The sequence below is a fragment of the Cydia strobilella genome, chromosome 18 (genome assembly GCF_947568885.1).
Source record: "Cydia strobilella chromosome 18, ilCydStro3.1, whole genome shotgun sequence".
Taxonomy (NCBI): Eukaryota; Metazoa; Arthropoda; class Insecta; order Lepidoptera; family Tortricidae; genus Cydia; species Cydia strobilella.
The window spans coordinates 13,687,328-13,705,355 of NC_086058.1; the positions used below are offsets into that span (position 1 = coordinate 13,687,328).

At 38.5% G+C, this 18,028-nt stretch overlaps 1 protein-coding gene across 5 annotated transcripts; it reads left to right on the plus strand.

The window, feature by feature from the left end:
• The first annotated feature begins 445 nt into the window (after positions 1 to 445).
• On the plus strand, positions 446 to 11,046 carry LOC134749566 (RNA polymerase II-associated protein 3). Of its 5 annotated transcripts, none has more exons than XM_063684561.1 (10): positions 446 to 562; positions 985 to 1,101; positions 2,148 to 2,267; positions 2,581 to 2,708; positions 3,585 to 3,795; positions 5,890 to 6,096; positions 6,716 to 6,904; positions 8,650 to 8,811; positions 9,500 to 9,695; positions 10,163 to 11,046. In XM_063684561.1, the coding sequence occupies exons 3-10, from the start codon at positions 2,172 to 2,174 to the stop codon at positions 10,249 to 10,251; spliced, it is 1,278 nt and encodes a 425-aa protein (XP_063540631.1). In that variant the 5' UTR covers positions 446 to 562; positions 985 to 1,101; positions 2,148 to 2,171; the 3' UTR covers positions 10,252 to 11,046. The 5 variants fall into 5 exon arrangements, with proteins under 5 accessions (XP_063540631.1, XP_063540632.1, XP_063540628.1 ...); XM_063684562.1 differs by having other exon boundaries at positions 526 to 562; positions 980 to 1,101; XM_063684558.1 differs by lacking the exon at positions 446 to 562 and adding an exon at positions 569 to 745 and having other exon boundaries at positions 980 to 1,101; positions 10,163 to 11,045.
• Positions 11,047 to 18,028: the final 6,982 nt, after the last annotated feature.

Here is an 18,028-nt window from a genome sequence, read left to right on the forward strand (position 1 = left end):
AATTTGTAGTTGCATTTAAAATTGCTATTTTTTCGATTAGGTACAGACTTGCATTTAAAAGTTGAAAACTTAGCGGCAAAAGTTTTCTCACAGCACAGCAAAGTTAAGTTAGTGCCTCTATCCAGTTTATTGTTTTCGGGAATTTTTTTTTCAGTGTTTAAGAACTTCAAGACTCGCACTTAGCAAATGACTGGCCGGTCTATATTTTTCCAAGTTATTAAGCCATTAACCAAAAAAAAAGTTAAAAAAAACTTTAATGGCGTTTACAAGTTTTTGAACAGATACGGCCAGTTTTTACACATATAATATAATATATCTCTTCGTAACATAATATTTGGAGATAGTAATATAAAATATCTTCAATTTGTTGGAAATTGATTAATAATATCGAAATTATATTGAAAAATATTTTGCACAGTTTTATAATTTACACTGTCAATAGTGAAAGAAAACACGTTTCCGAACGAAACCAGCGCCATGACAACGTGAAAAACTATTTTACAATTTTACATTGACAACCGATTGCTATTGATCTAACAACGCAATTTTTTTGTGATTGAAGGTAACAAAAACCCATTCCCACCCTTAGAAGTACAGAAAAAAATGGACAAAGCCTTTGAGATCCAGAAGGCCTGCCGGGATAACGTAAAAAATCTTCAAACATACCTCACAGACCTTAAGAACTGGGAGGTTGAAATGAAACGTAAAGAGGCCGCTTTAAACGGCGAATTTGAGCAGGTTCACAGTAATTTACGGTTATATTTCTCATGTAAATCACTAGCTGGTATAATTAGCTATGTATATTAGTGTCATCGTCACGGTTTTAGTACTGTAATAATAAGATATGTATTTGGTCTTATCTGCGTCGCTAGGTTTGAGAAATGGCGGTGTATTTTTCTTTATAATGTTGATTTTCTATATCTCTTCATTTCTAAGTGGTCCTCGACTGAAATTGTTAACCTATATAAACCTTTTTGAGGTCAGGACTTACCCCCAGTGAGGAGTAAGGCGAGGAAAGAAAAACCAATTGTTGAAACTAAAAAGAAGTTGGAAAAACGTATTCCCGCGTCTGACTACAAAGCTTGGGATAATTTTGATGTTGTAAGTACTTTTGTGGTTGTCTTGTATAATTTAAACATGTCTCAGATATATTCATAATGATCAGGCATTTTCTTCTTTGTTCTATGAACAAAGAGATGACATTTGTTGTTGTTGAAAGTTTTAAATTATTAAGACATAGTTATCAATAGGGGATATTACTGGAATGTTCTGCCACCATAGTGCAGCATTTGAGCATTAGCCTTTTTAGTAAACCATAGAGTAACTAATACATACTGTACCTTTAACAGGTTTTTGACAAGTTTTCAGAGATAATAAAATATGACATTGATGCATCAAGGCGGTTTGTTTACAGAGGACTTACTGGCAAACACGAGTCCGAAATTTCACTATCTGCCTCTGTATCACTTGTATATGCAAGTGACAGAGATGTTAGATAACGAAATTTCGATTTTCTTGTTTCCTGATAGACCCTCATCAGATTGTTGTAGCCACGCCCCCATGCAGAGTTTCTTGTAATATTCCCTATTGATTCTTAATAGTATTTTTCACAGTTAGCCATTTTAACTTGTATTTGACTATTTTATATGGGTGCTATAATAAAGTGTTCATCATTAATGGATGTCTCAATTAAGTCTATTCCATTCATACAAAAATAATAGTCTATGGCAGAACATGAGATTTTGTCACTAGAGAAAAGAAAGGCATTATAAAAATCAGACTAATGTTTGACCCTTTAACAGTCAAGATTTAAAAAAATACACAATTCAAGCCTCATCGCCAAAATTCTGCATAATAAATACAAAAACATGATGTTGCAAGTGGTAATTTTTGCCATACAATATCTAAAGTTGCCCTATAAAGAGTTAAGAAATGATTTACTTGTGTTGCTCATCTCTTCAATTCAAAGATGATAAGGGTGCGTTTCGACTAGAGATGCGGAGGATGCGTTGTGAGGGATGTGTGTTAAGAACCAACAGAATCACTTCAAGCGTGCAGTGATTATGGTTCTTAAAAACACATCCCTCGTAACGTATCCTCACACATCTATGGTCGAATCGCACCCTAAAGCTACATCATGCTATCAGGACAAGGCCTGCGAGGAAGTAGACATGGAGGATGTTGGCCCCACATCCCTGGACAGCAAAAAGAGCCAGCCTGCCAAGATGGACAAGCTGCGACAGGAGGCCCATCATGAGAAAGAGAGAGTGAGTATGATGGCTTTTGATGGTAACCCACCTACCTACCAGCCACGATAATCATCACGGCAATAACATATTTTTTTTTAAATAAAAAGCTTTAATATTGTCAGCAATGTCATTCTAAGTTTGTAATGTTATTATTATTATTGCGTATTAGACAGGCAGCTGATGCGCATCTAAATCATAGTTCACTTAACACGATTTCACAGTTTAGATAGTTTGTCTAGTCTATTTTTAAATTGATTCACACTTCTAGAGTTCACAACTTCAGAGGGGAGGGTTGTTTGTATATCATTTTTAATCATTTTAATTATTTCAGGGCAACAGTTTCGTAAAGATGGAGAAATGGGATGAGGCTATAGCTTGCTACAATCGCGCTATAGAACTTGTAAAGGATGATGCCATATACTACGCCAACAGAGGACTGTGCTATCTCAAAAAGGACAGGTAAATTTACCACCAATAAATACAATGTTGCAATTCATTTAAAATCAGGGTTCGCAAAAACTCTAGGGATCCCTAACCTCACAGTTTGTCACAACTTCGCCCCAGTAAAATATTAAAATAATAATTTTATCAAGAAACTGATATTTATTGATTCCCATTAAAAAGAGCTGAGCATAAACATTCTAAAATAAGCCATCTTTGCCACCTGTCCCCAACTTCCCCTTATCTTTTTCTTTATTCTTTATTTCTTTATTGAGAAACCTTTTGTTGAATAACCCTCTGTACTCTATAAGTGACTTCATGGAATTGAATTTGTAATGATATATGTAATTTTATTTATTATTCAAATGATTTATTTTATTTTAAAAATGACATTTACTTCTTTTGTGATATTTTATTTTGTTTGACATTTAATGATGATTCTAAATTGCTAAGATTGACATCAATTTTTGACATGTTTTTGTTTATACATGAATTATATGACGATCCTTATTGGGAGAGAAAATTATTTTAATTTATTTTGTATTTTTTAGTATGTAATGTTTGACGATCATGATAAGAAGATAAGCATAATTTTGACATTGATGCAAATTTATAGTGTAATTTTTATCCTGAAATAAATAAATCTAAATCTATACTAAAACTTCCATGTTCTAAATGTTTAATACGCCTATGAATCTCTTTTATATACTCGGGATCTACACTGCAACTATCTGTAACATCACGTTTATTGCGTGAGAAAGTTTGTTTACAAAAAGGGTTGATTTATCCAATTTCCTGAAATGAATAATTTTGCCTTAATTATTTTTAAGGTCCACGTTTGGACGTCTATTTGTGACATTTTAACTAAACTAGTCTAACCTCTCACCTTCACAGTCTCCACCAAGCCGAGACCGACTGCAGCACAGCAATCGGCCTCGACCCGACCTACGTGAAGGCCTACCAGCGCCGCGCCACCGCCAGAGAGCGCCTCGGATCCCTCCGGGCCGCCTCACAGGACCTTAATGAGGTCCTCAAATTGGAACCTCACAACTCGCAGGCAAAGAAGCAGAGAGATGACCTTAGGAACAGAATGGGGACTAAAGGGGTAAGTGACATTGTAATTTTTAGCCAGAAACTAGTTTAAAGTTATCAGAATGGCCAAGAGTAAGTTACATTAATGCCTGCTGCCTCAGAAGAGTGACTCAATTTTCCGAGCCGCCTTGCAGGACCTCAAAGAGGTGCTCTGGAAATTATGGGGTCACAACACAACCAGTTACGTTGCATAGATTATGGCATATGGCACTATGGTGCAGATAGATATGGTCACTTAGCAGACCCTGTCTGAAGTTGACACTCTCGCTGGAAGCTCACAAATTACTACGCAAGATATACCTTGAAAACCGCATAATCAAATCACCCAGGTAAGTGTTGTAACTATTACTACTAAACTGGAAAGACATGTACCATAATCAACTCTAAGCTAGAGCCCAGAACATAAGCGGGAGCACGCGGGAGGATGGAGCCTACAGAGGTAAGTTTCTCTGTCACCTGCCCTTTTTTTACACAGAGGAAATGCGTTACGCATACCACCCAGGCGCGGGGATGTATCCGGGATGGTTATGTGGGACTCACCACGTAAGTTCGGTATACTTACTAAAACCACCTATCTGTCGCCTCGGTGCTGTAAGGCGAGGCCATGGGAACGCCAGTGCACTCTACCATGTCACCTGCCCTAGGATATCCACGACCTACCTTAAATCACTTAGAAGTCAGTAAGATGCCTACAAAAGCAGTCTATCACTTTCATCATGTCAGCCGAAAGCAGTTTACTGAGGTGTTAGGTCTCCCTCAACACACAACAACCGTTCGCGTGCTCTTCATTTGTTCCCTGCTTTTGACGAGATCATAGGGTCACTTTATTGAGCGGTCAAGAAAGGTCAAGAACGAGATCTTTCTACCCCACTGGCCATCGGTTCTATGAGCTATGCGTCCCAAGCAACACCCATTTTTGGCCCCTACTATTTAAAACCAAATTTAGGGACTTGTAGAAATTCGTTGTGATATGAAATTCACCTTTTGTTGTTGCGGCCAGGAGGCAGCCGACGAACACGGGGCTGAGGTGAGTTTCCACTCTTAGTTTCAGGCCCACAGGCAGGCAGGCAGGCAGGTTAGTTTCAGGGGTTTCAGGATTATGAGAAACATCATCATATTAACAGACATCAACTGTTCGAAGTGAGTAAAGTGCGGGTGCCAGACTTTGACCATCATTTGTGACTTTTGTATTGCTTTAAGACAATGGGTCCCATACAGACATTTGATCCTCAAAACAAACCTGATCGACTGATACCATAAATAAAAATTTGTGGAATACCCTATTTAATTTCAGTATTATTTCGTACCTTGTCACAGTCATCAATATAAAAGTTCCTAAACCTCAAACTATTGTCACTGTGATTACGTACCAGGTACTGAAATTAATTTCCTTGGCCATACTGTAGATGACTGTACAGTTATAGCACAGAATAAATAAAAGTACTAAATAGGTACAGAAGATTCACTCTCTAACAAAACGCGTCTGTTACGACAGATATGACCGCTAGGTGGCGCAAGCGCGAGCAGGCGTCCGTTCCGTAGCGGTGCGCGGCAACTACTATTGCTAGACACCAAAATTGGTGTGGGCCGCATGTACTTGTAGCGACGCGACGAAATCGCGGAGTAAGCCGCGCCTGGTTATAGTGAATAATATTTTCCCATGGTATTTTCTCTGAAACGTTCGTATTTGTCATGTTCATGTACTGAGATTGACTGAAATAACATGAAAATACGATAGGAAACGTACATACATCTGTACAAAATATTGCAACAAATACGAGTATGACATTGAAGTAAAGCCTGACCAGGAATATATGATCACGCGCCATGTTGCGGCATTTCACTGGAACTAATTTTTTCATACTATAATGCACTGGCACCCTATACATTGAGAATAACAGCGCCCTCTTGACAATGAATATATATTTCTGGTCAGGCTTTAGATGGTGCTACACGCTAACGTTACCTCAAAACGAACGACATCTGCTGTGAAATTTGCACTACTTTACGTGCCTTGGTTGACACTACTTGATTTAATTATAATCAATACATAATAAACAAGACTCAATGCTATGAATTCACTTACCATCTGAACCTTTGATTTCAGCTTAAATCAAAGTCATCACCCAATTCCACTCCGATCAGTGAAACCAAACCCTTCCCGAAGACTGTACCGCCAAAGATCATTGAGCTTCAGGATGAGCCGGTAAAAGAAGTGAAACCACCCAGCGAGCTGGAGAGGTGGAGGGACGGAGTCGGAGAGGACATTACTGTCATCAAACCTTTCAAGAAACCGCCACATTTGAGGTCCAAGGTGAGATAATTTAACCTAGTAAGGCCCAATGTGCATTACAATATACACTTTGTTTCAATCTAATTTGAACCTTTCGAAAACTACATAACTCATTCATTTGTTTCATTGTTTTGTAAAACAAACGAAAGTCACCCTAATCTATTATACAACAAGGTTCAAATTATAAATAGGGAAACTGTGTATGGTGGGCCTTACGAGGTTAAAAGTATTTTTTGACCTTTTAGATGACCTCGGCGGGATTAATATAAGAGGTCACACTGAACAATGTTTGCTTTTGCTAAGGGACCAATCCCTACATCGCGAAGAAACGAGGTCCTATATAAAACATTGATCCCATAATAGTTTAAGACCTTCACTTGTATGTTTAAACGTTGAAAAAACCAGAGGTATGGTGCCATAGAACTTAAAACACTTCTAACCTTGAAGGGTTACAAACACATCGTCATATGTGGTAGTACGAAACCGTCTAATATAAACTTTCCTTGAAAGCGTAAAGGTTACATAGGCAGCGTACGCTGTAAGACTTAAGCGCTCTTGACGCTGTCGGGTCTACTTACGAAGATTTCTTACGAGCTTCCAAAAGGTTTAAATAGCTTGACTAACTTACTATTCCCTACAGAGAGCCCTAAAATCCATCCCAATCCACGAGATACCCCTCGGCAAGACTGAACCAGAGAGGCCTGCGACCAGACTTCAAATAGTAGAACTAGAAGACACCCTGTCCCATGGGGACTCCAACAATAACTCCGACAAGATTAAGGAGACACACGTAATAGACAACGCGGGGGATGTGAAGGCTGAAGTCAAGGTAACATATGTCTGTAGAACCAGAAGACACCCTGTCCCATGGAGACAACAACAACAACGACAACAAGACCAAGGAGACACACGTCATAGACAACGCGGGGGATGTGAAGGCTGAAGTTAAGGTAACATGTCTAGAACCAGAAGACACCCTGTCCCATGGAGACAGCAACAACAACAACAACAAGACCAAGGAGACGCACGTCATAGACAACGCGGGGGATGTGAAGGCTAAAATTAAGGTAACATATGTCTAGAACCAGAAGATACCCTGTTCCACGGAGACAGCAACAACAACGACAACAAGACCAAGGAGACGCACGTCATAGACAACGCGGGGGATGTGATGGCTGAAGTTAAGGTAACATGTCTGTAGAACCAGAAGACACCCTGTCCCATGGAGACGGCAACAAGCCCAAGGAGACGCACGTCATAGACAACAAGGAGGATGTGAAGGCTGAAGTTAAGGTAACATATGTCTGTAGAAGTAGAATACACCCTGTTCCATGGAGACAGCAGCAACAACGACAACGAGACCAAGGAGACACACGTCATATATACATTAAACAACACGAGGGATGTGAAGGCCGCTGAAGTCAAGGTGAGAAATATATCTCCAGTAACAACAACAACAGCCTGTTTCAAGATTTCCTCTTCTTTAGCGCCTTCCCTTCGAGCTCCCAAAGTTCGTTTAAAATTAATACTGAGCCAGCATATTCCTCCATTCCCAACCTCTACAATAAATAAGTAAATAACTGTTACTATACCCCGTTTTTATTTAAGATTAGAATTTTTCTAACCTCAAAAGTAGTTGTAATTAACTTTTTCTTCCGAAATGCTAAGGTTCTTATGATCTATAAGTTGTCATAGACATAGTATAGTAGTTATAGACATGAAACCGAGTGACCAGGGGTAAGAGAAAGACATATTAATGTATTGACAGGTTAATGTATGGCAGCATAATCCTTTTTCTCTTTCACTCTTAGACATTTCGGTATTTCGCCATCGCCTCCCGGTCAGTGATAAGGACTAAGCATGTCACATGGCACTATTTTCTCTTTCCTCTTATAAGAATCGCAATGAGACTACCTTTCTCTGTTAAGTGTCAGGCCCTTGATAAGTTGTATATACAGATGTCAATCACAATGAAAAAAATCAACGATGATCAAACTCTGGTCAACGTGGGACTCGAACCCACATCCTTGGATTGCCGGTCCAATTCGTTACCAATTGCGCCAGCTGACCATCCGTCAATCAACGCGAATTTAGTCATTGCAACTGTGACGAGGTTTTTATTGTGATTGACATCTGTATATACAATTTATATATTTATTTTCGTATTTCAATTCGTTTTTAAATTTGAGCTTGGCACACGATGTCACGATGATTTATAGATTGTAATAATGTGGTAACGTCCCACAATAAAATATATTAACATTTAGGTTCTTATATTGCGCTAAAATAATATATAAACGACACTATAATTCAGTGCATAGTTACTCAGATTTAAATTTGGAGGACAAAAGTTACCATTACTTTTGAGGTTATAAAATTTGTAATCTGAAAAAAAAACGGGGTGCTTAATAGTACCAAAGTACATTTTGTCTATTTTAAGTCCTTTCCTAGTAATCGTAAAGTGGGCCCCCATTTTGAATTTCTGCAATTTTGGGCCAATCGTTTTGATAACTTACAAACTCTGTAAGATAGAATGTCTTACCTTACAACAACAACACTTTGAACTTTTTACAGAACAAAGAAGTTATTAGTCCTGCATCAGAGAAGCTGCTCGTAGATCTGACGCAGAAGGAAGTCCTGAAAGAAAACATGGTGCCACCAACCAATAGTATGCAGTTCATGCAAGAGTGGAAGATGCTGAGGGGAAATGACCGCGCCAAGTCAGATTATTTGAGTGTGAGTATCTTTCTCTTAGTGTTTACTGGGTTTAAAACGTTTTTCAATAAAAGGACACGTCAAAATCGTGTAGTCTTTTTCTAATGTAAAAAAAACCGGCCAAGTGCGAGTCAGACTCGCGCACCGAGGGTTCCGTACTTATTAGTATTTGTTGTTATAGCGGCAACAGAAATTCAACTGTCGAGCTATCACGGTTCACGTGATACAGCCTGGTGACAGACAGACGGACAGAATAGGGTCCCGTTTTTACCCTTTGGGTACGGAACCCTGTTTGGTACCTTGTTTGGTAGTTATTTCTGCCAACAAAACTGTAGGTTCTGGGTTCTTCGAAAATTTATTTGTTTGTGAGGTTGCCACAAATTTTCTTTCCTGTGTTATGGCGTTTTCCATGTAAGTACAATGAACTCACAAGTAAAAACCTTATTCAGCTTTACTGTGGGACTAGGTCGGTTATCTGTATTAAAAAAAAACTTAAGGCCTTTGCCCAGCAGTGAGAAACAAGATAGGCTATTTAATCTGTATTTGTTATTTTAAAATTAAAATGTGCCATTTTCAATCAAAAGGGTACTTATTGTCGGTTGTCAATAAGGCGCTATTTCCATATAGCATTAATTTGAAATCAACCTTATCAACAAGCGATAATATGGTATCTTTTGGTTGAAAACGTCACAAATGTGTTCTCTTACAGATCATAGACCCGTCCAAGATCCCATCAATATTCGACAACGCCTTAGAGAGCCCCGTTCTCTCGGAGTTCCTTCAGCTCCTGCACGGTGACGTCACTAAGTACGCGCACCACACCGTGACGTCATACCTGCGCGGACTGAGCAGGGTCAAGAGGTTCTCGGCGCTTGCTATGTTCCTGTCCAACAAGGACAAACAAAGTGAGTAACAATAGTAGAACTTATCTCGTAACTTTAAGGTTCAAGATTGGTCAGCTAACTGTCGAAAATGCCACCGGTCTCAGACCCGTTCCGCATCTGTTAATAATTTTACGAAACCTTAAAACACTCGTGTGATTCTATTATGAAACTCGCTACCGCTCGTTTCATACAACCACACTTATGTTTTAAGGCCTCTCATTATGTATCAGTTGCATAAACTACTATTCCCATTCCGTTCCCAAAGTTTCGTTACGATTGGATAAGTTTTATAGGACGAAAATGCCGAGAACGAAACCTCGATTTCTAAGATTTTTACGCAGAATTTTTCGCTTAGCTGCTGCTGTCCTTATCGCACTAATTTTAGGAGCCGCTCCCGTCAGCGCGACGGAGATATTTACCTAAAATTCTCAAATTTGAGAAAGGGCTCAGCTGCTATTTCCTCGTAACAATATGTATTTTTGTTCTAGCGCTCAACAGTCTCCTTGAGCACTGTAAGACTGTAGAAAACTGCTCAGAAACCGACATCGCAGATCTAAAGAACAAATTCGAACTTTAAGTCAATAGACATAAGGCCTTAGGTACATTGTATCCAATTTTAGACCTCACAATAAATAACATCTTTGCTGCTAAGATGATTTTGATTACTCAAGCTATCAGATATATCGGAGCGGCCAAGGTGCTTACAAATATCTGAACACGACCCTATTTTCAAGGCGTTACAGTGCGTGTTCAGATATTTTTGAGCACCTCGGCCGCTCTGATATATCTGTTGGTGACTGTACAACGCTATACCTGTCTCTATACTCAACGCATCAAAATGCGTTGTCATTTTACTTCATAGTTTGCCATTAGATTTAATGTAAACATGAAAGTCAATTAAAATCTTGGTCAAACTGTGGAATGAACTGTCGCCCGCGGTATTTCCGGACCAATACGACTTTCAAACTTTAAAGAACGTACTCCCATCTTAAAGGCCGGCAATGCACTTCAACCCCTCTGGTGGTGCAGGTGTCCATAGGCGACGGTAATCGCTTACCATCAGACGATTCTAATGCTCGTTTGCTTCCTATATCATTAAAAAACCGCCATTTTTCATGTCCAAAAACGTCATTCACACGCCAACATCATTATTACTTACGCCAAAATGTCGAGTGTCGTTCAGAATTTAATATCTGTGGTCCTAGTCAAAGGCCTTTTAATGTGAAAAACTGATTGGGAATGTGTAATGTACACACCGGGGTTTTTTTGTGAGAAACCCTGGTGGTACAGTCTGGCAAAAAAGAGTAGAAATTAAAAAGTGGCAACACTGTAGTGCCGTCCCGTTTTTCTTACATTGAAATGAAAGGGACGACACTACAGTGTTGCCACTTTTTAATTTCTACTCTTTTTTGCCAGACTGTATGTATGTGAATAAGTCATAATTATTATTTTAATTGTACAGTCGCCATCAGATATATCGGAGCGGCCAAGGTGCTCAAAAATATCTGAACACTTGACAATAGAGGCGTGTTCAGATATTTTTGAGCACCTCGGCCGCTCCGATATATCTGATGGCGACTGTACAACACCTGAAACGATTCAATTTCTAACAGAATTTAAGCCCCATTTAGACGGTTCAAGAACTTGCATGCGATTTTCTTTACATTGCGGTGATTTTTCGATCGACTGAATTCATTGTACTCTGTAGATCTGTGTCTGTAGCTATGAATCTAGTATAACTGGATCGACCATGAGAGGTGGGGGGGAAATGACCGATCAGGATAGACTTATGTATCTTTCAGTAGGAGTAGCAGAGAAAGCGCTGTTATTGTTTGTCCTTGTGACAGTCTCACATTTCTTTTTATTCCCCACCGTAAATTTAGAATGGTTTATGGTGGGCTATAAATCTACTCGACCAATCATATTGTCGTATTGCGTATGTTCTGTCCCTCACGGGCGCACGCGTATAGCTCATCTATGCAATGCTAGGTCTATGATAGCTAGCAACGTTGGCAGCGTATCGAATATTGCATGCATGTTCTTGAACAACCTAAAATTAAATGGGGGCTTTGAGTTGCACAATGAACTTGCAATTTCTGAGTATTGATATTTTGTTTGTAATTGCCTATTCTTGTTTAAATTCTAAATCGTTTTTGATCAAATAAAGAACAAAATATTTAGCCTATGATTAATATAGGTTGTTTTGAAATTTTATATTAAAGGAAAAATTGGAAAAGTTACACTTCCGGCAGGATTTGAACCCGCAACCTCCGCAATCCGTGCGTTGCTCTTAACCAATTGAGCTACGGAAGCCTACCAAAACCTTGCAAATCTTTCCATTCCTTCCCTTATGTATACACGCCTTTGGGGCCGGAAGTGTAACTTTTTCCATTTTTTCCTTTAATATAAAATTTGGAGTATCGCTCGCAGACGTATCTGCATGTTAAAAAATTGTGTTTTGAAATTGTTGGTAGGTATCTAGATTGATTTTATTTTTTGAGGTCATAGGATATTGATAGTTCTGTCATTATCATTATTTCCCCTAGTTTTATTTCAATTGGTGCTTAAGTTTTTTTGTTTTTTGGTTGAATTAAACGGAATGATTCTTTAATAACTGTTTCATTTGAACTCCACGAAAGTGTTTTATAGTTTACAGATTACAGATTCTGAATATCAAAATAAACTGTGCCTAAGTCCGTCTGTGCAAACTCTGCAGCGACGAAGTATGTCAGTGCCACTATAAACATAATATCATAGAGTAACTTATACTAGAGCGGTACTGTCATAGTAAATTTTGTAACCCCAGTAAATTCACTGCCATCTGTCGACACACTTTAAAACTAAAAATGAAGATTTATAAAAATACGATAGAATGTATTTAAATATATGAATGTATTTTTTATTTGCATTAATTATTTTTATGATTTTGACCCATGTTCTTTCACTTATATGCGTTAAAATTGTTAAATAACAAACGAAACCGTCAACGCCATCTATTCGACTGTAGGCCAAAACTAGTAGCGCCCTCTGAACGAGAATCAAATTTTCTTGATTTTCGAGGCACGTTTTTTCCTTAGACTGTATCCATCTATTACGGAGTTATATTTATCTTTGATAATATTTTATTAGGCTTAACTTAGACTGGTAGGCTAATCTTATACCTTTAAAGGAGCAATTCTTGTATATATTTCAGGGACTCGGAATAGGCTCTAACGATTTCGATGAAATCTTCTATATGGCGGTTTTCGGGGGCGAAACATTGATCTAGCTAGGTCTTATCTCTGGGATAATGCGTATTTTTGAGTTTTATATGTTTTCCGAGCAAAGCTCGGTCTCCCATATATATATATAGCTATGTATTATGACTATTTGACAATCCAAATTGATCCTTATCATCGAGCACATAGGTACACAGTTGATCATATCAACATCCAGCGTATGAAACCTAGATAAAGCAGTCCGAAAGAGCATCAAACTTAATTCGTTGGCGATGGAGCAAAATACAAAATTAAAACAATATTATGACTGAAGAGCTATGGAGCGTAGCATACTAGGAGTAAAACAGATTGACCGAATCCGTAACTACGCTGCGCTCAGAAACGCGCATTACTGAAATTGTTGAAATGTTACTCAACTGGGCCTGCCATGTCTGCCGCATGCACCCACAGAGGTGGTATAACCACGCTGCATGCTGGTATGGTGATAACCACGGTATGGGTGCCGCAAGAGTCGAGGATCTGGTAGGTTCAGACGGAGATGGCGGGACGACCTGGACGCATTTCTCAACCACGGGCCGGAGATTGCTCAAAACCGGGACGAAGGCATAGGCTTCGTCTGTAATTTGCTGCACAAAAAAGTCTGCCAATTTTTGCGGGGGAGGGAACGTCAATATAGCCATGTCAGACAAACGTCAGTCCATACATTGTGTATGATCATTGGCCGACTATTTTCGACAGAGGGAAATGCCTGTTAATGACAACTCCGTTATATCCTTCTAGCTTATAATAATGAATGACCATTCTATAAGTAACCTACTGTGTAAAAACTGCAGATTCCATAGACAGTCTTTTTTACATGACAGTGACTTCTGTCATGTCCAGCTAATTAACGTAATAATTCTTAGATGTTCGATCAGTAAGTGTACCAAAATATAGGAATTGGCGATATTTCCCTAGATATTCAGGTAAACAAAGATGCAACAACACAAATACTTTATGAAGACATTCCTAGTGCTGGCATTATTCTCCATCAGCTACACCGTGACCAGCCTCTACGTTTTGTACTCTCAGAACAAGACCGTTCTACCCGCCTTCTTTTACGCAAAGGACTACATACCGGAGTACATTTCTTGTTCCCATCCACAAACTGGCAACTATCTAGACTTGTTTGACGCGTATCCAAAGCCTACAAACTCGATTTTCTTTCACGAAACCACTTGTGTAAACTATTTGAGATATCGTGAAGCATGCTCAATAGAATCCGCTGCTAAAGCTCACCCCGACAAACAAGTTCACGTACTATTCGTAAGTTCACTGAAAGAAAGTGACTTCAAAAGTGGCGTTGTAGCCGAACTCGCTACGTTACCGAATGTACATTTCTACAGAATGGACTTAAAAAACTATGCTCTTAACACGCCGCTTGATAATGTGTCTCTACTCCGTCTAATTTGGCTTGGCAAATGGAATAATATAAAAACAAGGGAGTTAATTAAGGTCCTGACGCTGTACAAGTTCGGTGGGATTGTTATAGACCTGAATGTGATGGTGGTGGGCAATTTGGACAAGTTGGGAGATGCGTGGGCGTCGACGGACGGCGACAGCTTTGGATCGGCGATTATTTCTATGGCTCGTGGTCTGTCAGGAATGTATTATTCGAGGCATTATTTTAGGTGAGTTTGTTTTTATAGTAGGTACATATTTCAAGGCTAGAAAGTGACCAATTAATTAGATGGACGAGTTAGCCCGATGCCAAAGGCGTTTTTAACGCTTAAAAACGCCTTCTGTTTTGTTGTTACTGAACGTTTCTTAATTTGTAAAAAGTTTTCTCGCATACAAATATCAGGGACACACCATTTTTGCATTTTTCTACTGCGTGATTATCTGATAAAATTGTTAATTATAATGTGTTAATTAAATACTTATATAATAATGTATCTAATAATGCCAGTGTAAACAAAAAAGTAAAAAAATCAACATGGTTTTTGAAAAATAATTTTTTCTTTGCTAGGGAGTCTAAAACACGAAATCAGTGTTCTAAATCGAAAAGATATGAATGGCTAATGCTCATTCGTGCCTGGTGAGGGTTTCGTAGAAACTTCTTGACGGCCATTTTGTTAACAAGGAATTAAACTGTGTGTGTGTGTGTGTTTTTCTCTTGTTTTATGTTTATTTTTGTACAATAAAGAGTTTTACTACTACTACTACTACTGTAGGACCCTAAAGCAACACATCGCGAAGGACCTCGGATTGAGTATGGAGTCACTGCTGAAGATGTCTCTACAGTCGCTATGCAACACCACTGACGTTACTGAGATGAAGCGGGAGCGGTGCAATGGTAATTATAGTACAGTCAGCTGCAGAGAAAAGAAAAGGCACCCCCCACCCCCCTTGCATACAAATTTCTGTAAATTTGTATCGACGTGGGGTACCTTTAAAAAATCGGCCTGTACATATTAAAAAACCGGACTCGCCGACTGACGGTTCCGTACAAATTTAACTTTTTTTACAAACTTATAGTTTTCAGATTTTTTCCTGTACTTGTAGTGTATGACGATATTACTTGCCAAATTTCATAGTTCTAGGTCAACGGGAAGTGACCTATAAATTTTGATTCCCTTGAGAGTATCGAAATATACGTTTTTAGCGGCATAATCGGCCGTAACTTTTTTTTACGTTAACTTATTAGAAATATGTTTTTTTTTACAGTTAAGGGGCTGTAGACCTGAGTATATGTGACATTTTCAACCAAAAGGTACCACATTGTCGCTTGCCAATAAGGTTGCTGTATGGAAATGGCGCCTTATTCACAACCGACAATAAGTACCCTTTTGATTGAAAATGGCACATATATTATGGTTTTAATTTCAACTCGATACCTCCACGCGTTCCTGAGACAAAGGGCTTGACAGACAGACGGACGGACGGACGGAAAACAAAATGATTCTATAAAGGGTTCCGTTTTTTTTTCCTTTTGCGGTACGGAACCCTAAAAACGTAACTATTAGTGACTGTGAGCTGTAGGAAACCAATGTAAAAATTAAAAATACTTCGCTATGTCATCAGTCACAGCGTACTCACAATGGTCTTAAGTTAAGTGCCATAGACCCTACAGGCGCTTAAGTCCTTTATGCCAATTTCCGCTATTTTAAATTTTTTCCAAAAAACAAAACGACAGAAAAATTGGTCACATTTGTCTATATTTTTTGCCGTTTCTATTGACCTCCACTTTACATGTATTACAATTAAATTCCAGGTTTCAACGTCTACAGTTCCGAATTCTTCAGCACCAAAACCCACAGCACCAACTTGAAACCCAACGCCACTGCAGATTACCTAGGCTACTACCTTTGGAACGAGCCCAATGATAACCACACTACCACCATTCCTAAAGACTCGTTATTTGCAAACCTGGCGAAGGAGAATTGTCCTAAGATTTACAGTAAATTCATGGATTCTGACGGGGAGGTCATTCATTTGGAGCTCACGGAAAGTTCGACATTGCTTACAAACTAGGTTTTTATTTGATAGTACATTTGTAGTAATGGCATTTAAACTAGGGCAAACTATACAGTGTGGAAAAATATTATGGGCCGTGGAGGGAAAGTACCTTAAAACCTTAAGTTAGCTCATTTTACTTAAAGGAAACATTCTTTTATTTTTTTAAAGGAACAATACTGCATTCAAAGATTTTTTTAAATTCGCTTGCCTCGTCCGGTAATCGAACCGACTAAAAATTCCAAAAAATAAACAGCCTCTGTTTTATTCTACTAGTTGATACAGTTAATCCATAAAATCGAATATTTAGACGACCGGTCTGGCCTAGTGGGTAGTGACCCTGCCTGTGAAGCCGATGGTCCTGGGTTCGAATCCCGGTAAGGGCATTTATTTGTGTGATGAGCACAGATGTTTGTTCCTGAGTCATGGGTGTTTTCTATGTATTTATGTATTTGTATATTATATATATCGTTGTCTAAGTACACCCACAACACAAGCCTTCTTGAGCTTACTGTGGGACTTAGTCAATCTGTGTAAGAATGTCCTATAATAATATTAAAAATATTAGTACTCAAGACGAACAAAATTGGAAAAAAATGAAAAATCTTTGAATGCAGTTTTGATAATTTTTCAAATTAAAAGAATGTTTCCTTTAAGTAAAATGAGCAAACTTAAGGTTTTATTTTAAGGCACTAACCCTCCAGGGCCCATAATTTTTTTCCACCCTGTATACTTTTTCAGTCTCCTGGTAGTCTTTTTAGTAATGGACCAGGGTGCCTAGCCAAGATGCCAATCGTTTGCGAATGAAACGCTAATGTCTCTCTGTTGTTGTTGTTGATGGAAGAGTGATAGAGAGAGATAACCGTTTCGTTTGCTACGGCGCAAACGTTGGCATCTTGGCTAGGCCCTCTGTACAATCAGCATCGAATAAATATTAACTGCCAAAGTGGCTGTAAATTTATTTTAGTGTATTTTTCTTTTTCGTGATAAAAAAGTGTTGAGTTGTCTTTTCTAAATATATAATGATATGAGTTGTTTATTTACGTGTTACTCAATAAATATCAAATATATATTAAGGTCAAATAGTTTTATTTACAAGAGTAGATATATTATGACAATCTTTTACAGGTATTTTTTAAATTGGACAGTAACATTTTATAAAAAAACGAATCAATAACAGTATTTGAAACGAATACAATATTATGTTCAATCGTCACTGCTTACATGTCGGCCGAAGTAGCTCTCTCTAGAACAATAAAAAACTCAATGTTACCACTAATCATTATATCATGTTGAAAATATAGAACTTATGCCACAGAATAAGTAATAGTATTATCATACAGAACGGCCACGCACCGCCCCGCCCCGATTCGAATTACCTCGCCCCGCGACAGCAGATTGAGGGCCTTTTGCCGACCGCTCAGTACAATTTTTAAGCAACTTACTCGCACAATGACGCATGCCGCGTGTACAGACGTGCCGTTCACACATAGAAACGAAAGTGATTTCTGATGTATAGCGTGTCCGCCCTGTACTTATGCCAAATATAGATATTTTTTTCAAACAATAGATACTAGAGCATGTCGCAAGCTCTTACTGGCCTTATACCAACAGATTAACGTTTATTTAGGTTAAATATCA